This window comes from Lytechinus pictus, chromosome 12 (genome assembly GCF_037042905.1).
Source record: "Lytechinus pictus isolate F3 Inbred chromosome 12, Lp3.0, whole genome shotgun sequence".
Classification (NCBI taxonomy): Eukaryota; Metazoa; Echinodermata; class Echinoidea; order Temnopleuroida; family Toxopneustidae; genus Lytechinus; species Lytechinus pictus.
This window is the reverse complement of record NC_087256.1, coordinates 27,753,567-27,778,667: the sequence shown is the minus strand read 5'-3', so window position 1 is coordinate 27,778,667 and position 25,101 is coordinate 27,753,567. Positions and strand designations below refer to the sequence as shown.

Genomic DNA, 25,101 nt, shown 5'->3' with positions numbered 1-25,101 from the left:
TCATCTTCCTTCATGTCTTTCCTCTCTTTATCTTCTATCTCATCTTCCTTCATGTCTTGCCTCTCTTTATCTTCCTTCATCTCTTTCTCTCTCCATCTTTCCACCCCTCTATCTTCTATCCTCTCATCTTCCTTCATTTCCTTTCTCTCTTTATCTTTCTTCATCTCTTTCCTTCCTTTATCTCCTATCTATTCATTTTCCTTCCTCCATCTTCTTTCCTCTCTTTATCTTCCTTCATCTCTTTCTCTCTTCATCTTCCTTCATCTCTTTATCTTCTATCCTCCCATCTTCCTTCATCTCTTGCCTCTCTTTGGGCCCGTTGCATAAAACTCTTTACCTGAGAAAACTCAGGTTGTTTTTACCGGAGTTTTTGCCGTGTTAAAGTCAATAGCAGGAATCAGACTAACCTTAGTTTTCAGTTTTTACCAGAGTTTTCTCAGGTAAAAAGTTTTATGCAACAGGCCCTTTATCTTCCTTCATCTTTCCTCTATTCATCTACCTTCATCTCTTAAATCTTTATCTTCTATCCTCTCACCTTTCTTCATCTCTTGCCTCTCTTTATCTTCCTTCATCTCTCTCTCTCTTCATCTTCCTTCATCTCTTTCCTCTCTTTATCTTCTATCCTCTCATCTTCCTTCATCTCTTGCCTCTTTATCTTCCTTCTTCTCTTTCTCTCTTCATCTTCCTTCATCTCTTTCCTTTCTTTATCTTCTATCTCATCTTCCTTCATCTCTTGCCTCTCTTTGGGCCTTTTGCATAACACTTTTTACCTGAGAAAACTCAGGTTGTTTTTACCGGAGTTTACTCATCTTTCTTCATCTCTTTTCCTCTCCTCTACTTTTTATCTTCCTTTGTTTCTTCCTCTCTTTATCTTTCCAACTTTTCCTCTCCTCTCCTCTCTCTCTTCTTTTTGTCTTCATCTTCCTCTCTGCCCCTAGTGCTCATTTCAATAATAGACACAAACAAACGAACACATTGAGGCAGACACAATGGTATGGTGTTTTACAAGTGTCTGTGTTTAAAAGTGAGATCTTCCTGAATATCTTCCCTCCATCAAAATATATGAGAGATACTAAACCTAGCTAAAAGAAACCCTACCATTAGAGCAATTGAAATCCTCTTTGCATTTCTATAAACCTAACAATCAGCAAGTTTTGTTTGAAAATGGACAATAGAAAAATGGTTCCATTTTGAACTGCATGATGATAATGAGAATGGAAAAAAAAAAGTGTTGAAATAAATTACGTTTAAAAGCATGATCATTGGCATATATTTGGCAAGGAAATACCAAGAATAGTATTACAGAATAACAATCTAATGAATTAATTGAATACTCCTTGTACGCTAGATAATTACTACATTAGAGGACATAACAAAAAAGGACATCTCATTTCTTAGGAAAAATGGAGCATGAAGTTACAGTGTTTGCTGAAATGTTCATTATAAATATTTCATACATGAAATTAGGATATTAAAGTTCATAATCTTTATCTCTCTCCCTCCTTTTCTTTCACCCTCTCCCTCTCTCTCCTCTTTCTCTGTACTTGACACAACATGGAAATCAAATGTCATTTATATGAATTCATAGTACAATTTGGTTTCATTTGGGATTTCTAAAATTCACATTAAATATTAACATGATCTTTTACTCTTAATCAAATCATTAAAATGGTTTTCATGATTTTTCTCAACATTATAACATCAGGGGCGGCTCTCATTAATTAACCCTCGTTTTCGTGAAAAAAAAGGCAATGCACATATATTCATAATATACACATACACGAAGTGCAAACAATTAACCATAAAACTGGAAATCAATGCACACAAATATACATATCAGAATGTCAGAGAGATGTTGATGAAAATATGCATGCAAATCAATTCAACTCTTTAACATATGTGGTACCTTTTTGAAGGGCGATTACAGATATTATTCAATTCAATGAAGGCATTAGTAAGGAAATATCCACTCAAAGTACATTCGAAAGGGTGTACATGTAAGTATTATCAAAGTCACAAAGATGAAACCAACTCCAGATCAAATTCATCTTTATTATTTCCAATGATATATGGTCAGTTTCATTGCTATGATTGTAAGTGTAGCAAATCCAAGGCAGAACCGAGATTGTTTGGACTAGTCGTTTAGAAGATAATGGCCCGTATTCTGAAGTCGGGTTTAACTTAAACTCAGGTTTAAAGTTGTGGTTTAAGTATGGACAGCCAATTGTTACATAAATCACTAACGGTAGAGATATCATATTTCAGCTCATTTGGCTCTCAAATCATTCATAATTGTCTAGGAAGTATTATATAGATTATTGTCTTCACCATCGATGAATCAGGAAAGAGCACAGTAAACATAAGAAACGTACAACTTAATAAAAAATTTGGTACTTTTGGCTTCCCATACTTAAACCACAACTTTAAACCTGAGTCTAAGTTAAAGCTGACTTCAGAATACGGGCCAATGAGTGTGGGTCACTTTACTGGGACCAGTTTCATAGAGTTGGTTATTACAATACAAGTAATGCACAGCTTTACAGAAGACTGGTACCATTTCTTGTCTTAACGGAGATTCCCTGAAATCTGCCGTTATAACTAATGTGGGGAGTGCATGTTCCTGTAACCGTAATCAAACTCTGAATAATTATATTGAATTTTACCTGTGGATGACCGTTCAACATGATAAATTAATCTGCAAAGTTTTAATCTTGTCTGTAGCTAATGAGAATTGATCTAGCACCAAAGAAAGGGTCACAAGTCGGGCATTAAGTTGTAAGAAGCATAGAAACAGCTTTATGAAACCTGCCCCAACACCCTTACAAATAAGGTGAATGTTGACAAAGATTCTTGATAAATCAATCTCATTACAGAATTACTTCACATTTCCCTATGAAAATATATATTTTTTTTGTAATTCTTATTTTGCTTCTTGGGAATGATAAATTAATGATTGTATTGTTTGCAACAAAGTGCATCACAATTTGACCAGTACGCAAACCATTACAATATTTAGTGATTTCATAATTATGAGATATATGTAAGCATCCAATCGTCACACTACAAAAAGACGATACATTACATCATAAAAGCTATGTGGTAATAATTGGAGTCTATTGAACACTTCAGTCACAATTACACTAATTCAATATGAATGCAAGTGAATTTCACAGAAAACACAAAATGGAAATAAGAGCTTCAATTCCAAAGAGCACTCACTCAGACATTCTAACCATAAAATTCAATAAATTTATGTCGAGTGTTCTTAATACATAGTTAAGGACTAGGACAAAATGTTAATGCAGTAGGCACCCTTTTCCTTTAAATATCAAATGCAAAAACTGTGGATGTAACAGATAAGCCTCAATTTATTTCCATTCCAAATATTTCATTCCAGCTTCAAGTTTAAGAAAGTTGAAATTTTCTTAACTTGAAAGACATGAGAATTGTGATAATTCTTAAAACTAACCAGTGTGTTATATACATATATATATATATATTTATGTATATGTATAACTTGAGATGAATAAGAGATTTTTAAAATCTCTTTTATTTCCATTTTTTAGCGAGATCGTCAAAAAGGTACAGCTCAAACACGTTCTAAAAATTAGAGCTGCATAAGTGTCACAGAGTGACTTCTCTCCCCAAATATATTCACTTTGGTAAAATATACACCAGCTCTAATGTGGATCAACAGCTATCCAGTATTACTGTTAACAACGGTGCATATCAAATAAATATTGCACACAAATATCACAAGTGATTGGGTGCTTATCTGACACTACTCAACAAGAAAGGCAACATTACACTTAGATGACTGGGAACGGTTTCATTACTTCTAGCGACCATTGTTGAGAGCTCTCATAAGACAATACAAATCAATTTGGGACCACCTAAATCAGGGCCCCGTCTTACAAAGAGTTGCCATTGATCCAATCGATCACAACTATGGAAAGCCAGGAATGTCACCATCTGTTTGTTCAAAATATTTTCTAACTACATGTATGAAGTATTCATACATCCATGGTTTTCTTTGTGCTTCTTTTTGTTTACAAAGGACATATTTTTAATTTCTTGTATAAAATATTATAACATTACTGGATTTCCATAGAATTGCGATAAATCGGATCAATCATCACTCTTTATAATACGAGGCCCTGTTTGACTGGAGAGATTCTGACCTATGAAGAAAAAAAAAGATGAGCAATCATCGTAGAAGAATATCTTTACGATTGCACCGACCACAACGTGCAAACAATTGTGAAAATGAAATGTACCTTCAATCGCTAACAGTACGGGACACTGGTCTAAAAAAAATTGATTCGACTTATATTATTAGATGGTCGATTTACGCGAGTTTACGGTACCTGTATTGAACTAGCATTTTCTGTACTATTTCAGTCCCGTACTCACAATTAATTGAATTCATCATATTTTAAAAATTGTTGATCAAAATATAATGCAATTACTATCATCATATTCATGCATAACTGTACCTTGCTGCACTCGAGGGTTACAAGCAAAACCAACTGAAGGACTTTAAAAAGATCTTTCCTTTCTATTTGAAATCTTTAGTCAATTGATCATATGAAATATGTTCATTTTTAATGAAATTAGCATTCAACAGTGCTGTGCTGAACATATACAGATGGATATTCAAACAAAGTTTCTTTTTCTTTATACCAATAAGAAATTTGTTATGCCCTCTTATATTGTCCAAACGGTAGATTATTTATGGTGCATGTCTTACCGCATAGTTTGACAAAATAATTTTGTCTCAAACAAAGTACACTGTCAGTAAAAGTGTATGGGTGCAAAATCTTAAGATTATAAACAACATTTTCGTTCTGTTCCATCAAGGGGGGGGGGGGGGGTCTACCTCACTGTGACACATTGATTAATTTTTTCGAAAGCTTATTAAAGGTGTACTTGCCGTGTAATTGCTCTTGACTAAATTGTGCAACAATCATTAGGTGCAACATGTAACTTTTCCTCCTCAATTTTTCTTCAAACCTTTCTTGAAATTAATTGGGCTTCTCATTTTATCTACAGCATTTTTATCTTTTCTTGATTAAAACGATCAAAAAATATACCGATCCTAGCGTGCCAAGGATTTAAATGCGTTACTGTGCAGACATTGTGCAATTATCTACATTGCAAAATACACATTAAGAATATTAAAATATCCACTTAAAGATGTTGATAATTCAATTCAGGTCCATCAATATAAAATGCAGCTTGCTTGATTTGACAGAATTACACTTCAATTCATGATTCACTGATTATGACAATAAATATGCAAGAAACAAACTTGTTTTTAGGTAAATAATATCACTTGTCAATTTGCATATTCACAATATGTGATTGATGAAACTACATGTATGTCTTTTCAAACTTATAGGCAAGTGTACAAAAATGAATGCAAGTCAACCCCATTGTGTGTGTGCATTATGTCAATTTCACTATATTCATCCAACACCAAATATCAAATTAAGTCAAAACAAATAAGACCACAAATATTCTACCCGAAACATACCACCAAAGATACATATTTCACATAGTTACTCTGTCACCTTCTCCCTCGAGGCGAAGAAAAAGGGTGAACATTATAAAACACAGATTTTCTCTTGTTGAAAACATCGGAATGCTTCATTCATTTGCATTTACACTGAGAAAAATATCACACGTTTACCTATATCATTAGATAAAAACACAAATTTGTCAAATCATCGTCGATCCATCGAGATAGTGATTTCATTTTCTAATCAATATATCTATACAATTATGAGGCACATTCCATTCATGGTACATTTCATCAATCATAATCCAGCAGTCCATTTCACAATATGAAACATTGTAATAAATTCATTCACACTAGACTTTTTTTTAAATGCAAGCACAATTTTTGACCTTAACAAAATCACATTTTATTTCTAACAGTAAATAAGAATGCGTCTTGTGAATAGTCTACCCACGATTACTACGGGTGAGTTGGTTTCATTTTATTTCTAACTGTAAATAAGAATGCGTCTCGTGAATAGTCTACCCACGATTACTACAGGTGAGTTGGTTTCAGTTTATTTCTAACTGTAAATAAGAATGCGTCTTGTGAATAGCATACCCACAGTTACTACGAGTGAGTTGGTTTAAGATTGTCTATCTGTGCGCACCTGTACAATACAAAATGAGAAAGGCCCCTTACAATAAATCTCTGCGATTGATTGTAGGCTGATTTTTACAATTGATCATACACACCATGCAATGCAATCAATTATAGAAATCAGACCAAGAATCAATTGTTAGTTTTATGCTACGGGGCCCTGCAGTTGAAATCCAAATTTTCTTGCATGTAAAATAACCAGTTGCCTTTTAAAGGAGAATGAAACTCTTGGAGCAAGTTAGCTTTTGTGAAAGCAGAAAAATCAAAAAATAAGATCAACAAAAGTTTGAGTAAAATAGGACTAGCAATAAAAGAGTTATGAGCATTTGAATGTCGAGATCACTAATGCTATGGAGATCCTCCCATTGGCAATGCGACCAAGATCTGTGATGTCACACACGTACAACTCTCCCATTTGGACACTGAAAATATACCCCAAAACATTTCTTTTTGCTCATTCTAATCATATGACAAACGATTCATCAATGATATAATGTTGTGAAACCTCTGTACTTGTCATCTCATAAAGAGAATACCTCACCTTGTGATAGACTCTATAAAAGTGAGAATATAAGTGAAATAAGTACTAAAGTAATGAGGGAGTTGTACGTGTGTGATATCACAGATCTTGGTCGCATTGCCGATGGGAGGATCTACATGGCACTAGTGATCTCAATATTCAAATGCTCATAACTTTCTTATTATTCATTCAATCATCCTCAAACTTTCAACAATGTGTTCCTTTGATTTTTCTCTTTGATATGGATTCAGCTGGTTTCAAGGGTTTCATTCTCCTTTAACAGTAAAAATAAAAAAGAATTGAGTTTAGTCTCCGTAAGTAAAGGTAAATTGACTTTCTTCACTCCCAGTTTCATTTGTTCTTCCTGAAGAGATCACATACATGTATACACGTATGTTGGTATCAACTTGAAGATAAACATAAGAAGTTGAGGAGTATTTAAATAATCATTTTGAGCTTTTATAAAGTTCTTTCCATGATTTTTAGAAGAATGTCATAATAAAAACGGTTCCCTGCAAACGGTTACTCTTTGAATGCCCTTATAATGAACAGATAACAGATGACGGCTGAAACTGTTGAGCTGATCATTTGTGGCATAGTCCCACATGTGATAACCTGTGTGCAGTGCCCGTACCCTTCGGAAGAATCAAGTAAATTTGTTATCATTTTATAATAATAATAATAATAATACAGGTATATTTACCCAGGGAAGCCGCTTCAGTTCCGAAAACTGTTCTCCCAGCGGGCCCTGCTATTATTATTATTTTGGCGATAACATTGCTTTACAGCAAGCACCAACTTAGGTGCATTAGAGACGGTCATTCAAGATCACTCTGATGCACTTTCCTCCATCATTCAAATTCCTAACCAGAAAGAAATGTTATCTTTGTCAATGCATACTCCATCGCGAGACATTTTCTAGATATTGATTTTCTTCATCCATGAATTCTTAAAGGGGAATCCAGCCTTGGCCATAAAATGTTGTGTTGGGAAGGAGAAAAATAAATGAAACAGAATGGTGAAAGTTTGAAAGAATTCGGACAAGCAATAAGAAAGTTATAGCTGCTTTAAAATTGAGATCACTAATACTATGTAGATTTCAAATTGGCAACTGAGTAAGTAAATTATGACAAAGGGCAAGGACAACTTTCCCATATAGGCCATGTACTTTATTATCAGGGATTAGTGGTTTTCTCCTAAGTACCCATTCCCCTGGGGCAGTAATCTAAATGTAACCCAGGTAGTATATTGTTTTATGTCCTCATGAAAGAAAAATATAATTTGAAATAAAACTTTTTGGAAAAATTACATTTTAGCCATAATATGTATTGGAGTACATAGAAGAGTGGTCCTTGCCTTACATCACTATGACATCCCATATGCGGCCAATTTGAAGTCTCCATGGGTATCGTGATTACCAATATTTACAACTTTTAAAAATTCTTAACTTTCTTGTTGTTTGTCCAATATTGTTCAAACTTTCACCTATCAACTTGTCTGATTTTTCTTTTCCTTATAAAAACAAGTTTTTATCTGGGTAGGATTCCCCTTTAAAATAATGAATGCAATGATGGTCTCATACAGGAGAGAGTGCGCAGAGAGAGAAGGAAAGAAAACAGAGGGAAAATTGAAATTACAGATAGGTCATTACCAAGAGAAAATTGATTGAAAGAGAAACTTCCATTAATGTCTCAGGTTAGAGATTACGACAGACAATAGGTTACTTTTTAAAGTCAATGTAGGCTCAACAGCAAATCACATTTTTCATTAAAGAACACAGGATCAAGATATCATAAAAGAAGTGAAAATGATTATAAATAGTCCATGTGAATATCAAAGTAGCAATACAATCGCAAGAGTAAGCACATGGATTGCACGAGTTGTTTGTGAAGAAAAAAAAAACATTGCACATGATGAACAAAAGTCAACACTTCAAAGAGTTTCACTAAGACAAGGAAATAGTAATGTACAACACAATTATACTACTAATAATGACAATTCTCACACAAACAATGTCTGCTATATAAATCAAGATACAGCTCACTTCCTTGTGATATTTTTGAGGAACAATTATATAAAGGAGGAAATACACTGAATACCTCTTTATGAAAAGAAATACATGAAAATATGATCTTTAAAATTCATCTAGCATTTGTATTCAAGAATAAAGATTAAGAGTCAGAGAGTAATCAAACCCGGAGAGATTTAATTTCCTCCTGAATTTCAAGAGAAGAAAAGGGAAACCTGTCTAATAGTCAGTGTTCACAAGCAGAGAAACAATCTGCAATGGAATGTGAGTCTAAAGATCAACGCACACCTTACGACTGAGCTGCGATACAATTTTGGAAGAAATCTCACTTTACGTATTCCCCATAAAAATCAACAAATATGATCTTCCTTTTTGAGGCACAAAATGACTGAGAATACATAAATATTTATATTTTGGGTAAAATGACTTTTAATTGGGAGTTAAGTCCAAATTGGTTTCAATTGTAGCCAATTAGATGATTGCTGACATCGTTATAATTAGACATGTACATGTATATCAAACTCGTTTTTATTCTTATAAAAAGAGCAGCAATTTTCATGAATGTGAACTGACATATTCTAATGATAATCTAGAATTTCGCCGAGTTAAGATGATCCAAGTTTCAATGTTCATATCAAAATGTACATCTAATTTCAAAATTGGGTCGCAGACCAATAATAAGGTGTGTGGTCACTTTAAGAGACAATTGCGAAGTCTACTACACTACTTAGATTTCATGTTTTACCATGTTAAAACAAAAAAACAAATTTTCAGTTTTGGAAACGTCACCAAACCTAAATGTGGGACTATGTTCACATGAAAATTTGTGTTTTGTCTAGAGGTTGGGGTAACAGGGTTCCCACAGAAATTTGAAAACCAAATTCCATGACTTTTCCATGAATAAATTGCTGCTTTCCATGACTTCATGTGACTCCTGTGAGTAATGTAGAATTTGGGATCTCACAAAACTTGGAAAAATGGAAATCGTGAACACCAATTATGATCACAGAGTATGAGAGTTGCGAGACACGACAAACTGGAAAGCTACCACACCCAAGAGGTAAATACAATTCCATGACTTTTCCAAATTCCCTGACTTTTCCCGTACTTTCCATGACCACAAATTTTTCTAGGATTTTCCATGACTGTGGGAACCCTGGGGTAAGTTTTTCAAAGTTTTTATCAGATTGTGGTTTGACAATCGTTAAGCTGAACATTTAATTCAATGGGAATTTATGCATTTGCCGGTGTGTTGGATAAGTCTATCAAAATAAAAAGTCAAAAAATAAAATCGGGATGAGTGGGATGGGATTTGAACCCATCACCTGCTGCTTAATGCGCAGTGACTTGGGCCGTGACAAGATAGAAGCAAATACATGTACCCCAGTCAAAAATTAAAGCAACCGAAAAAGTGAATGAAGCATACATGTGCATAAGACCCTGTAAACAAATATTGTGTTCATGACCATCATTATGGATATGTTATACATTCTTGAAGTTGAAAAAAGATTCACCATGACACGTAACATGATTGGATATGTTGGTACATACAGTTCAAAACCAATATCCAACCAAGATATTTAGACTATAGAGTGTATCATAAAAAGGAACTATAAATATGAAACACATCAGTAACACAATCAGTGGATTAAATACAAATTGCACAAGGCAATGAGTATGTTGAGACATGATCACTGGGGCAGAAAGACAAATGATGAGCTGTAAACACAATGTAATACAATTGCACAGAATAATTCCAACCCGTGATGCATGGTGCAGAACGATTTAAAAATCATACCAAATGTAAAAATAACCAAAATAATTCGACTTCAGGCCATCAAGACAGAGTCAAGTATAAACTGGGTTGGTGAGTAGAATTTCCCAATGAAACTGAAAACTTAGAAGCATACATATTACACTATGTGTGGGCTTGGGGCAAGATTGCAAGACTTATTCCAATTTCATCAAGAGGGCAAATTATATGTATAAATAATCATGGTATATTGCACAATGTTCCTAAAGAGTACTTCAGACGTTCACAAGGTTTCTACTTTAATAAGATACTGACACTCCAGTGGACTTAATATTGATTAACTTAAATCACTGAAGTAGAATATGGGCTGGAGATGAAGAATAATGAATGTCCTCGTAATAATATGATATCTCCATCAAATCCGTACTCGGTGTTGTCTTTCTATTAAAACAAGCCCATATATAGACTTTTTTCAAGGTCTAAGTTAATCAGCTTTCAACTCTCAAACAGGCAACCATTTTTCCTGATGTACGTAAATCATTTGGAGTGAAGAATAATCAAATGAATTGAAATGAATAATTATTGCAAACTTAAAAATTGCCAATTTAAATATTGATAGTATATTTCATTGCATTTTCAATTTAGGGAGTTTAATGATTTTTTTTATACAATTCAATCGTTCATTATCACGAAAAACCAGACATACTTCTCTGGAAGTGGAATACAATTTTCAGAAAAATTTTTTCTATTTCTGATCATATTTCATGTGAAATTCGGAGCATCAAAGATCAACAGACAGTTTAATCTTAAAATGCAGAAACTGTAACTCTACAGGCGAAGCAAAACTAAAATACTGCTTGCTTCCTTATAAATAAAATATCACAATAGAAATATGATAACCTGAAAATATTAGAAAAAAAAACACCAATTCTCTTTTGAAGGAATTGATAGATATGTGATTGAGTTGATTGATAGCCAAAAGTACAGTTTAACTGGCTCAAAGAATGTAGTTTCAAGATTGAGACCATTTGTGGCGTTACAAAAAAAAGGATCACTATTGTGAGAAACATAGCATATTTACAATGTAAAAGTGGTCTTAAGCTATTAATGCACAGACTATACAAACTACACTGTCAACAGCAGCCGGATATAACCAAACAACAGTGGATACAAACTAATTCAACCTGTGCTACAGAGAAGTGCATCATATACACACACAAATTGCACAAAGTACATGATTTTTTTTGTCCATCAAGAAAAAAATATACTCATCTCACATTTTCCAAAGAACGGGAAATAATATTGATATACCTGGACTGCACTTGTTGATACCTGTATCTAAATAAATAAAGGTAGGATTTTGCACTTTCCATCTGAGAGAACCCATACTGTCTGAAACACACCAAAGTAATAAATAAATAAATACCGATATATTCAATCTTTACCACAATTGTGGTACATAGAAAGCATGGATGCGCATTCACCCATTTGAATAGAAAACTAGACTAGAATCTGTACTAGTTAGCAGAAAGGTGTATGGTGATAAATGTGATAGACAAGAGTGATGTGACTCTTGCCTCTAGGCTTTCAAGGCTTTTTTGGGTTGAGGCCTGTCTTCGCCGTCCTCAGGTGTAGCTCTCCGCTTGGAACGTTGGTCATCCGATTGGTCAGCCTCTTGGCTGGAGGTGGATTCACCGGTCATCGAAGAGTGGATGCCATGGTCAGACCCACCAGGACCAAAGGCAGGGTTGTAGAGTGAGCTGTAGAGATGGGCTTCTACAAGGCGGTTGATGGCATCACTTACGCTAGGCTTTTTGCTGCTGTTGCTTCCGCCTTGCTTTGGATCTTCCATCCGGTAGAACATCCCTGTGGGGTCGATTCCCAGAGTAGCGGGCGGAGGAGTGTAGATGTTGAAGAAAGGCGAAGAGAACACTGGTTTGTGCAACCACTGGGCCCATTGCTCGGTGAGGGCGAGTTGAGTGTGCGCAGCAAGTGTAGACTGGGCTTCCTCAAGGCGGTAGCGGTCGGCTTCAGACAGAGACAGGCCTCCTGCAGGCAGGCTGATCCCATGGCTTGCCAGAAGAGCAGGTTGAGATTCCAGTTGCTGCCTGAGGTAGGAGTAGCTATTCTGCAGGGCTTGCTTCTCACTCATGGCTCTAAGCTTCTCCGCAAAGCTCTCATATGGTCGAGCAGAGGCGAGTGCTGAAGGTACACTGGGGCCATCACGCAAATGAATACCTGGTGGTACCCCTAAGATTGGTGCTTTACTGCTCTCCCCTTTCTCTGCTGATGTCTTCTGTTGCTGCTGTTGCTGTAGCTGCTGTTGAACCTGCTGCCCTTTCTTTGCCATCCTCTTCAGATGCCTCTCTTTGACCTTGTACTCAAGAGTTGAATGAGGAACACCATAGACATTCCCAGCTCTGGTGACACTCATCTCGCCACGCTGTACAGCGTTTACAGCTTGGATGAGACTGTCACGGTCATAGCATCTGTAACGCCCTCGCTTGGGCCGTTTACTGGATGCAGGCACCATGGAATCATAGGAGGCACAGTGGCTGGCTTGGTTGTTATTGTTGGAGGGTGAGAAGGACTTTGTGGGACTGCTGTGACTGGAGCTGCTGCTGTCACAGTACTGCATCTTGTCCATCTCCTGGATTCCACCAATATCACACACTACAGGTTTGAAGCAAGGCACCTTCACGTCTTGGTCCTGCTTGGGTGAAGAAGGCTGGCGTATGACCGATGCGATACCTATATGCTGCCGGACGTCCTTCTTCCCGCTCAACAGATGCACCTTCTCCGTCTCTAGAAGATGTCCTATCAGGTGCTGGAACACTTGGTTGGGTAGCTTGTCTTGACCGAGGTCTCTGGCGTAGTTTTCTCTCCGTTGCATATCCTCTTCGGTTCCTAGAGACCCGACCTTGGTGCAGGTCATCACCAGCTCCCTCACCAGAGCCTGGTCAAGGCCGTGATCGAACCCTGCCAACTTTGGCAGCTTGCCGCTTCCCCCAGCTGACCTGCCCTGCAGAAAATTCCTGAGCTTGCCGACAACCTCGTCCGTTGAGCAGTCTTCGTAGTTGAGACCCTGCTGCTGGTACTGCTGGAACAAGGCTGTAAAAGGGAATGCTAAGTTTGGTTCGGGGATCAAGTTTCTCTCTACTTTCACACGTTTGTTGTTGACTGGATCACTGATGTAGGGCAACCTTTTCGGGATCTTCATCTCCACTTCCTCCACAGCTGTCGGGTGGGCCACCTCCTCGGCTTCCTCCTGCTTGTTGGCCTTGCTGCGGTTCAGATGATTTCGGATGGTGGATCGTGGGATACCGTAGAGGACAGAAGCACGCCGTGTGCCGATCTTACCAAGTTTGACCTCTCTCAGAGCTAACTTCAGATCTTCTTGCGTGTATGTACTTGAACCGTTGATGCGGCCATAACGAGTACTCTTCGTTTTAGATCTGTAATGACACAAAGAAAAAAAAAAAACATCAATAATTCATTCAAAACATACATGAAACTGAACTAATAATGTGTATGTGCAAAGGTAAAATCCTAATGAGAAAAAGATGGAAACAGTCTTTGTGAGGTTTCAAGTTCTTTTCAAGTAATTCAGAAGAAATATCATGGTAAAGACTAGAAATATCACTGAAGGTGATAAATACCCATGCCTTATCACGACAACCTTATGCGAGAAAAAAAATGCCATTATCATAAAGATTACCATGGCAAGACCATACATTTATTTCATTAAACAAGTGGAAACAGTTTCAAATACCCCAATTATGTGTCTTACACTTTTAAGACCAAGTGATAAGTGTATCAGTCTAATGAGCATTGGGTAAAAAATGAGGAAGTACTTCGACCTGCAAGATTTCAAAGGACTGACGGACCATCTGCCCACCCAACCATACACTGATATCCCCTTCAAACTTGTTCGGCAGGAGTATACAATTCAAAAGGCCCACCATAAAAGGCCTACTCTACAGATGCACTAAGATTCAGAATATGACCAAAAAACAGGTGGAATGGTCGGATTGAACATTTGGGTGCAATCCCATACATGCCTTCTGTCTGTGTGCAGAGCATATGACTCACTGCAAAATAGAGTTAATCTCCTATCATTTTGATCACATTACAGCACACAATTTATAATTTACATTTTCAAATAATTTCGTAGAAACCTCACCACCAAAACTAATGCTCATCTTTTAATAAGGTTTACTCTCACTGGAAAAAGAATCTGTAAAATTTCTGTCTTTGACACAAGTTTTTAGTAGCAAAAGGAGATGGTGCTAAACTGCTATGGACCTATTTAACTACTTTGTCAGCTCGAATGAAAATGACTACATATATTGGTGTTAGATCTCGAGGTTCAGAAACGGCTAAAATATAAAAGAAATAAACATTTTTTGCATGCACAGGTATCATTCAAGGAGCCGTTCAGATCTAAAAATCAAACCAATGCAATTTCCATTCATGTAATCAAGCAAAGTTGTGTGTTCTACAAGTATATCTATGAAGGCTGATGGAAACATTTTAGAGTAAACAGTGACAGTTACATTTGGATCATATTCTAATTTCATAATTTTAAATTGTTGGTTTAAAAAAAGTCAGAGGAAAACATAAGTGGGTGGTCTTTCTCAGGGATATTTTCACGAATGGTTGTGATAGCATTATAGCCAGGATTTGAGTTTGGAAGGGGCGAGGGTGCAGGGAGGGAGGAATTTCTCATCAAATTCAAATCAAAAGAAGACGTCTCTTGCATCTCTAGTACTCTTATCAACTTGAATTCAATTGACTTGCTGTAATTTAAAAAATTGTTTTTGAAAGGAATTATGAGCGCCCAGAAATGGGAAAAGATTAATATCTTCCTGCACGAAGCGCGGAAGCTAAAACATTTTTATAATTATAAAAAAGTGGTAAAAATGTCTACCTTGGTCAAATCAGATTTGATGGCAAAAAAATTTAGCCACATTAATTTTCTTTAACTCGCATAACAGTGTAGAAGACTGGTATGCAGGGAGGAAATTTTCCTTCCCACAAATGGGATTGAAGCTCTGAAATTTCTCTATAATCTTTACCTGCTCTAATTTTTGTATTTCTTAGATTATATCATTTCGTTAGGAAGAAAAAAGGAGCTCAAATTGTGAAAGGGATGATGCAAGCTAGAAAGAAGATTTTTCTTTTCTCATACAAGTGAACCACGGAAACCTCTGTGATTTATTTTGGAAGAAAAATAAATTGTGTAATATTTTGATCATATTAAGCGCTTCCTTTTGTATGATTCAAGAACTTCAGTAACATTCAGAATTTCAAATTAATGGCGCAAAACAAGACAGGAGATGGTACTAAATGGTGCTGCAAGGAAAGATAAACATTGGAAACTGACAAAAATATGTGTAGTTTTGAAATGAAATATACAATAACTTCTAAATAAAGACTGACCTTTTAAAACAATTTTATTGATCAAATATTAACATAAAATTCTGAGTTCATCTTCGTTTCCAGGGCTGTATTGAGCAGCCCCCCCCTGTACTTTTTCCCTGCAAGACATGTCTTACGATTATCCAAAACTGACATGTTGAAGGAAAGCAGTGCCGTGAACTTGTTCAAACTGAGCTCTTTTTTTACAGTGTCTTGCCGATGTCTCGGCCTCTAAGACATAAGAGATATTTCCCTACAGACAGAAAATGAAACATAAGCATCTGAGACCTAGATGAGACAAGAAGACACACCATCACTGTCTTGATTGAGCCCCGGGGGGCCACTTACATTGACGAGTGGATACCATGCGCGACCACGCATGTAAAAAGGATGTCTTTTTCAAGATAGGACACGTTACGTACGTAACATGATAAGAGTGTCAAAAACACAAAAATAATGAAAAAGGGTATCTTCTCGTTAGGAAAGCTACGCGTTTAGGGTCAAATTTGCGGGGATGATAAAACAAAATTAAAATGTTTTATAAAGGATGTCCTTTTTGCCCCAACACTACGTGTTTAGAGTCCGATTTGCGCGAGGTGTGGAAGGTGGCCCGTATGATGTGGAAAGAAACCGACGGACCCGTACGTGACGTAATTAACAATAAAATAAGGCTGTATACTTGTTTAGGGGTTCATTTCAGGGAATACTTGCCAAGCTAGAGTATCGTTTTGTTCCCAATACTTGTTAAGGGTAGGGTTTTACGCGCGTATACTTGTTAAGGGGTGCATTTTCAGAATATGGAAAATACGTGTTTAGGGTGCTTTTCAAGACCCCATGGTCGCGCATGGTATCCACTCGTCAATGGAAGTGGCCACCCCCCCCCCCCCCCCGGGTGATTGAGACATGTCTCTAGGCACCAATAACTGATCATTTCAGTTCTGTAAGGACCATTTCCAAGTGACAATAGGTTCAAGGTAAATTTAAAAATTTCATTTATATTTCGTGCCCTCCAGCCAATTTTTATTCTTCTCTTTTCTTTCATCAGAATTTATTTCTCTGTAAAATCCAATTTCTTTGATCCCAAGAGATTTAAGTTTTGTATACGAAGATTTGACTGGATATGACTTTATACAATGTACAGGTAAATACCCCTTACTTTTATCTTTCTATCACTTTTTTCACTCTCTCTTCCTCTCCATCTTTCTTTCTCTCTTGTTCTATGTTTCTTTCTTCTCCTTTCAAAGAGTAATACAAACTTGGAACTTGTAAAATATTACGCCCTTGCACTCTTTAACGTACTTACCTCTTCGTCCCCTAGCTAGCCCTCTAAGAAACACCACTTTCAATTCATTTAATTCCTGTTCCCACCGATCAAAGATTTAAATCACATTGGGATCAAGCAGCAGGCAAGCTCCAAAAAGGAACATATTTATTGGCAGAGAGCTCCCACACATTCCTCTTCAGCGAAAAAATAACAAATATGTTCTTCCTCCAATCTGAGATAACTGAATGAATGTCTAGAAAAACTCACATTATTAATATTAGTTCCTCCCCTATACACCGATGTACATGTAACGAGCCAGAGAAAATAGAAATGGAACTATCTATAAGGAAGAATAGCCCACAAATCAAGACTTGTGCTCGCAAACCACAGAGAAAAACAGTGAATGAATTTGAAAGTCTATTCCCTCGACTTAAAATGACAACGGATTTTGCACTCTGTTCCTCCTCCGTACCCCCTCTCCTATTCTTCCACCCTCCCTCCTTACCCCCCTTTATACCTCTCTCTCTTTCTCTCATTTGCTATGTATATACCTCTCTCTCTCAAACTCTTGTTTTCTTTGTTCTTCTTTGATTTTAGTGCATTCACTCTTCTTCATGGCAATATCGTGGATAAAAACGTGATAGGGGTACATTGCATATATTAATTGTGACATATTTGGTTTGAGAAATAGTGCATGCACGATTAGAAATGTCAAGAAGATATGCCACAACTTTTATTTCTAATGTGATTTGATGGTATATCGGAGAAGACAGCAACATTTCAGATCCTCCTTTCAAGCCGTTCCTTGGGATAAATCGGTGAGCGATCCGCAAAGTACACCAACAACCACCCCAAAAATGCTTTCCAATATCTTTCCAATTAGCCCCTCATGAGGGCTGACGGACTAAATGATATAATGACATCACGGCAGACAGCCGTATTATTCGAGGAGAAAACAGGACACAAAATTGCCATTAGATTCCAAATGATTCCTCTCAAATATTTTGGGGTCCCACAAAAGAAATAAAAGATCCGCCATTAGACAGGAGCAGTAAATGAGTCCTTAAAAGACAGATCTAAAGACTGGATAAATGTTTCTGACAGTGATTAAGCCTAAAAAAGTGCAGTGCAACCTCCAAGGGAAAAGAACTTGGTGGATATTGACTTACTCACCAGGCCATATTTCTTCTTATTTTTACAAAGGGATACAAAACAATAAACAACCAACAAAAGGATTTTTAGTACCGGTAATCCTCCTTCTCCTTCTGTCTGCTTCATCTTCCCTCCCTGCCTCCTTCTCCTTCTTCTTCTTCTTCTTCTTCTTCTCCTCCTTCTCCTCCTCCTCCTCCTCCTCCTCCTCCTCCTCCTCCTCCTCCTCCTCCTCCTCCTCCTCCTCCTCCTCCTCCTCCTCCTCCTCCTCCTCCTCCTCCTCCTCCTCCTCCTCCTCCTCCTCCTCCTCCTCCTCCTCCTCCTCCTCCTCCTCCTCCTCCTCCTCCTCCTCCTCCTCCTCCTCCTCCTCCTCCTCCTCCCCCCCCCCCTCCTTCTTCTTCTGCTGCTTCTTCTTCTTCTCCTCCTTCTTCTTCTTCTTCTTCTCCTCCTCCTCCTTCTCCTTCTTCTCCTTCTCCTCCTCCTCCTTCTTCTTCTTCTTCTTCCCCTTCTCCTTCTCCTTCTCCTCCTCCTTCTTCTTCTTTCTCTTCCTGATGAAGCCATTACACTAAATCCCAAATTATGGTTGAGTTATAAAAAAATCCTGAGCTTCTTCCAGACAATACACTACAAATACAAGTTTGTTTTATTCTATTCATCATGCACTATCCCTAATACTACTTAGTACCAGCATTACAAAATGCAGATCACTATAAAAGGAAATACATATATGCATAATTGCTGAACCTGTTTTTCACAGGACTGTATTTTCCCCAGACAAATTTCACCCCTTTGCTACCAGCACATTTTGATTGTGGGATCTGTTTGTGGCTTTGTCCCGAAAAAGCACATCAGGGGGTACAGTGCTGGGGAATATCTCCATGAAACCAGCAAATGTAGGGGCCATACATGTGTCCTTTCCTTTTAGAAAGCAAGGTATGGGTCTGAAGTCTGTCAACACATCACATACATTGTATGCATAATTATTGAGCTGCATATTATTTCATACCCATGCCCTAGCTCATGTCAGAAAGGCACATGAAATTGAAGAACTTACAGTACATCTGAAAAAATAATTTTTGATCTTTTTCGTTTGATATTCTTTGGAAATAGGTCAAGGGCAAAAAAAGAGAGAGAAAGAAATTAGAAGATACATGTTATGTAGGAACAAGTAGAATACACCTGGCATTCTCATCTGCATTATGTAATTCCTTATATGAAATTAGTCATGGAATTAACACATTGAAGTCATGGTCATGAAATGAACTTTGTTAGGGTACATACCTAATCTCTAAGGTTTCCATGGAAACCAGGTTTTCAAGACTTTCAAGACAAATTTTAGAACCTGGATCCTTAAAATATAGCAAATTACAAAAGTTCATGCTATTTCCAATCATGTACATGTTCATATTAATAGTTTTGGTTTTTTGGTGTAGTTTTAATGTAATTTGATTATGTTAGTGCTACATACATGTACAAGCGTCATGGCCCTATTGGATTAGTCTCCGGACTTTGAAACAGAGGGTCGTGGGTTCAAATCCCAGCCATGGCGTAATTTCCTTCAGCAAGGAATTCATCCACAGTGTGCTGCACTCGACCCAGGTTAGGTAAATGGGTACCGGCAGGAAGTAATTTCTCAGAAAGCTGTGTGCACCTGAATAGGTAGCCTAGCTTAGACGGGTAATAATAATAGTAGGGCCCGCTGGGAGAACCATTTTCGGAACTGAAGTGGCTACCCTGGGTAAATATACTGTTATTATTATTATTATTGTTACAATAATTTAGTCCTTATTAGAGAAATAACTCCCAACTCCTCCACCCAAAAAATCATTAATTAATAAAGCATTAAATGAAATAAAATTCATTAAAGTCTTTTCAGGTTAACAAATGATAATGGGTTACTGATAAACAACAACAACAGAAATTAATACAAATCTAAATACCATGAAATACATGCATCATCAAGGGGCCCCTTTTAACTTGCAAATTAACTAATATTTGGGATTTCATTCAGATGAATCTTTAGTTTAAACCATTGATAATTAGTTTGATTATGAAAATAAACTGTCCTGTCAACTAAGTTTTCAGATGTAAATTCTTTTGAGGAAAAATTGATTGATCAAAATACAATGCAAATCGATGATTACAATGAAACCACTTAAAAACATATAACAACCACTGATATACGAAAATGCAGATATCAATTTCGTAGCTGGCAAACTCTGCACAGTGTTAAGTTGTGTACATTTCATTTCCATTGCAAATTGATAATAAACAAGAACAATGGACAATCCTTGGCCTCTTTCCAAATTTCTTAGCTGTATACCTATGTTTTCTTTTTATAATTTATCCATAGGAACCCCTTGTGCTCTCTTTCCAAGATGGATGACAATGTCACACAAGTGCTTCTAAAGCTTCCCATATGTTATTGTTAATGCAGAATACTAGTGTAGAAAGGACTTCTTTTAAATGGTGAGAAAATTGGGCAGTTTTGAATCATGATCAAATATCCAAAGGATATCAATTCTGATTGGCTTAAACATTGGATGTCATAATCTCCCTTTTTGCTACAAGCAGAGTATAAGAAAAGGTTCAGGAAAGAAAAACTGTAGTTGAAACAAAAGTAGGCCTATATGTTATTTCTTATTTCAATTTATTATCTATTTATGTTACTGACGTCCCCTTGGACCCTACATGTATGGTCCATCAAATACCAAATTAAAATCTTATCAAAAGATATATGGAGCTATGAAGTTATGAACTGATTGTTATATACAGTGCGTCCCACAAAAAAAAAAAGAAACCGAGAATTATCAATGATTTTACAATCGCAAAACCAATCTAGAAAAATGACCTCTCGTCACACAAGTGCTTCTAAAGCTTCCCATATGTTATTGTTAATGCAGAATACTATTGTAGAAAGGACTTCTTTTAAATGGTGAGAAAATTGGGCAGTTTTGAATCATGATCAAATATCCAAAGGATATCAATTCTGATTGGCTTAAACATTGGATGTCATAATCTCCCTTTTTGCTACAAGCAGAGTATATTAAAGAAAAGGTTCAGGAAAGAAAAACTGTAGTTGAAACAAAAGTAGGCCTATATGTTATTTCTTATTTCAATTTATTATCTATTTATGTTACTGACGTCCCCTTGAACCCTAAATGTAAATGTGCATGGGCCATCAAATACCAAATTAAAATCTTATCAAAAGATAAATGGAGCTATGAAGTTATGAACTGATATATACAGTGCGTCCCACAAAAAAACGAAACCGAGAATTATCAATGATTTTACAATCACAAAACCAATCTAGACAAATGACCTCTCATTAATAATCGTATTGCTTAGCATCTCCCCTTTCATTTGGTAAAACTTTAGATCATTCCTCATTCATGCATGAGTGAGTAAAAAAAATTTGAAGAAAGGATACCCAACAATCAATTGGTGGACAGTATCTGAATTTCAAAAAGAAAATTACATACGTCTAAATATCTGTTCCATATATCTGCTCTTTAACTTGATACCTCAATCACAGAAAATGATAAAAAAGTAACAAAGTTCTGTTTATTTGCAATAATGCTTTCCATACTATCATTTTAAAAATGTGTTTTTCATGGATTTCCAAATGCACATGTAGCTAGTGCATGGATAACAAAAGAATCTAAGTATGGCTGACCACCAACAAAGTCTGACAGCAGCCATAAAACATCTCCATTTTATAAAATTAATAGAATTCATGTATTATTTCAAGCAACCAGAATAGATCTATTTTTGAACCATTTTCTATGATTGAGATATCATATCATATCAAAGAACAGATATTGAATTTTGTGGACATGTGATTTTCATAATATACCTTGATATCCTTTCTTTAAATTCTGTTTTACTCATTCGTGCTAAAAAAGGAATTATTCACATTATACCAGGTGAAAGATGACAATCTAAGCTTTAACAATGATAGGTCATTCATCTATTGTATTTGTGATTAAGTTATGATAAATAATTAAAGGAGAATGAAACCCTTGAAACCAGCTGAATCCATATCAAAGAGAAAAATCAAAGAAACATATTGTTGAAAGTTTAAGGAAGATTGAATGAATAATAAGAAAGTTATAAGCATTTGAATATTGAGATCACTAATGCCATGTAGATCCTCCCATTGGCAATGCGACCAAGATCTGTGATGTCACACACGTACAACTCCCTCATTACTTTAGTACTTATTTCACTTATATTCTCACTTTTATAGAGTCTATCACAAGGTGAGGTGTTCTCTTTATGAGAGGACAAATACAGAGGTTTCACAACATTATATCATTGATGAATCGTTTGTCATATGATAAGAATGAGCAAAAAGAGATGTTTTGGGGTATATTTTCAGTGTCCAAAAGGGGGGAGTTGTTCATCTGTGACATCATAAAACTTGGTCGCATTGCCAATGGGAGGATCTCCATAGCATTAGTGATCTCGACATTCAAATGCTCATAACTCTTCTATTGCTAGTCCTATTTTACTCAAACTTTTGTTGATCTTATTTTTTGATTTTTCTGCTTTCACAAAAGCTAACTTGCTCCAAGAGTTTCATTCTCCTTTAAGAATTCTCGGTTTAGTTTTTTTCCTGGGATGCACTGTACATACAACCAATCAATAATTTTCTTCTTTCATGTCTAAAATGAGACTCAAATAAGTGGACTGATATTAAAATTATAAAATCATTTCAGCACCTTTAAAAGCCCCCAAAGCTATAAAAACCAATGAGTTTGAGATTTAAACAGCAAAAGAATCCATCAGGTATTATTTTCCTTCGCTACACCATCCTTCCGGAGGAAAACCAATACTTGCAAGGGAACTAAAGACATACATGTATTTCCACTAACTAATCCTCATCCACTGTTTTCGGGGAATTGGGCAGAAAAAAGGGAAAGGGGGAATATGTCAGGAAATCACTTTTCAGCCATGTCCAAAGGCATTGGGGATTCTTGTTTCAATTTCTCTAATGAGTTTTTTTTAAGGCAGTTTTATCATCTAAGTCAGAAACACAATACATCTTCTTTTTAAGGACAGAAAGCATTGTGAAATACATCGGCTTTGTGAAATCTTGTCAATTATCAAAGCTAAGGGCCATAAAAACAATGGGTTCATGGAGTAAGTGCCACCCTCCCCCACCCCTAAGAATGCAAATACCACAGAAAAGACAAAAAAAAAATCAAAAGACTGTTCCATCAAACATTCTAAAAACAACAAGTTAAAATGACTCGATCAGTAGTCGGCTGGTCACAACACCTGTAGTCCTGGATCCAGGCAGGCGCACACGGGATGTGAGCTCTCTCTGTGTTTATGGTCATCTGTGTCCCCTCTATTTTGTTGCACTCACTCTTTTTCCCAAAAATTCTGAATCCACCATTGCAACTGATATGCCTAGTCATATTTCTAAAAAAAAAATTGTCAATTTGACTCTTCAATATGACTATTACCAGTAGTTGCACTCTACTGACCCTTTCATCTAGTCATTTTGACTAATTTGATTTCAGTGTGAAGACCTTCCAGGACAAGTGCCCCTTCCCTCAAAAATATGAAAATAAAATTAAGTTTCAAAAATTGCATGTAATCAAGAAAAACAACGGGAGGTGAAATAACATCAGGATACCTTTGGACCATGACGGCAGGCACTTTTAGCATCGATCCTTCATCGTCTTTATCTTCGCCATCCTCCTCCTCGACAACGTTCTCTGAAGTGTCGAAATCATCCTCAAGGCCGTTCTTGCTCAGGTCCAAAGGTTGATCTGTTTTCTTTGCTGGCTGCACGGCAGATAATGGTACTGTGGGGGTAGCGAACAAATGAAGAATGAAAACTTTAATTAAATCAATTAACATTTGGACCAAACATCATTTGCTCATTTGAAAAAGATTATTCAGTTTTCAATAAGAAACGGGAAAAAGGCCATCTATCCAGTCACTTAACTCCCCCCCCCCCAAAAAAAAAAACATGAAACAATTTTTTTTTTAATCCAGATGTGAGAGTATGACAAAGAGTAAGATATCTTTCAGAGTTGAACACAAGGGCAAAGTAAAAAGACATTATAAGGCAATAAGATAAAAACCCAGAATAACAAAAATATGGTAAACATACAAGAAAAAACAATTAAAAAATAAAGAATAAATATATGGTGATGATAATCACTTATCTAATGAAATACAACAAATTCAAAGATTATGATTGCCTTTCCAAATTTCTTCGTGAACCACAGTGGATCTGTCTCCTATAAGCCGACTCTATGGTGGGAAAAGTACTGTAGAGGTAATGTTATAAGGAAGGAAAGGCTAAGGCATTTTTCGAATCACTTTTGTGAAACTATCTGTTCTCTTTGTACAGCTTTACCTGTAGCTTAATATGTTTTTTCTCTGGCTGTGCTGTAAAAATGTTGTACCATTTCGGAGATTCTCTCACAAGGAAATAATGTAGATGATTTTCACATGAATCTTCCATGAGAATCATACTTGGAATAAACTTTTGGTTTCTTTCTTAAAGGACAAGTCCACCCCAACAAAAAGTTGATTTGAATAAAAGGAGAAAAATCCAACAAACATAACACTGAAAATTTCATCAAAATCGGATGTAAAATAAGAAAGTTATGACATTTTAAAGTTTCGCTTAATTTCACAAAATAGTTATATGCACAACCTGGTCGGTACACAAATGAGGAGACTGATGACGTCATCCACTCACTATTTCTTTTGTATTTTATTATGTGAAATATGAAATATTCTTATTTTCTCCTCATTGTCAAGTGAAACAAAGACTAAT

The 25,101-nt window shown here is 36.3% G+C and overlaps 1 protein-coding gene across 1 annotated transcript; it reads right to left on the bottom strand.

The window, feature by feature from the left end:
- Positions 1 to 995: 995 nt before the first annotated feature.
- Positions 996 to 24,792, bottom strand: LOC129272681 (uncharacterized). The gene is made up of 3 exons (XM_064107215.1): positions 24,771 to 24,792; positions 23,944 to 24,115; positions 996 to 13,917 (listed from the first exon to the last, which is right to left on the bottom strand). Exons 1-3 carry the CDS (start codon positions 24,790 to 24,792, stop codon positions 12,042 to 12,044), a joined length of 2,070 nt encoding a protein of 689 aa, XP_063963285.1. The 3' UTR covers positions 996 to 12,041.
- Between the last annotated feature and the right edge of the window lie 309 nt (positions 24,793 to 25,101).

What these genes read in the sequence shown, in the direction of transcription:
- LOC129272681 (XM_064107215.1), bottom strand. Translation starts at nt 24,792, where the DNA reads ATGATTCTCATGGAAGATTCAT. An exon ending in GATTCTCATGGAAGATTCAT is followed by an intron (nt 24,116 to 24,770) that starts GTGAAAATCATC and finishes CTACCCCCACAG; the next exon opens with TACCATTATCTGCCGTGCAG. An exon ending in CCTGCCGTCATGGTCCAAAG is followed by an intron (nt 13,918 to 23,943) that starts GTATCCTGATGT and finishes GTGTCATTACAG; the next exon opens with ATCTAAAACGAAGAGTACTC.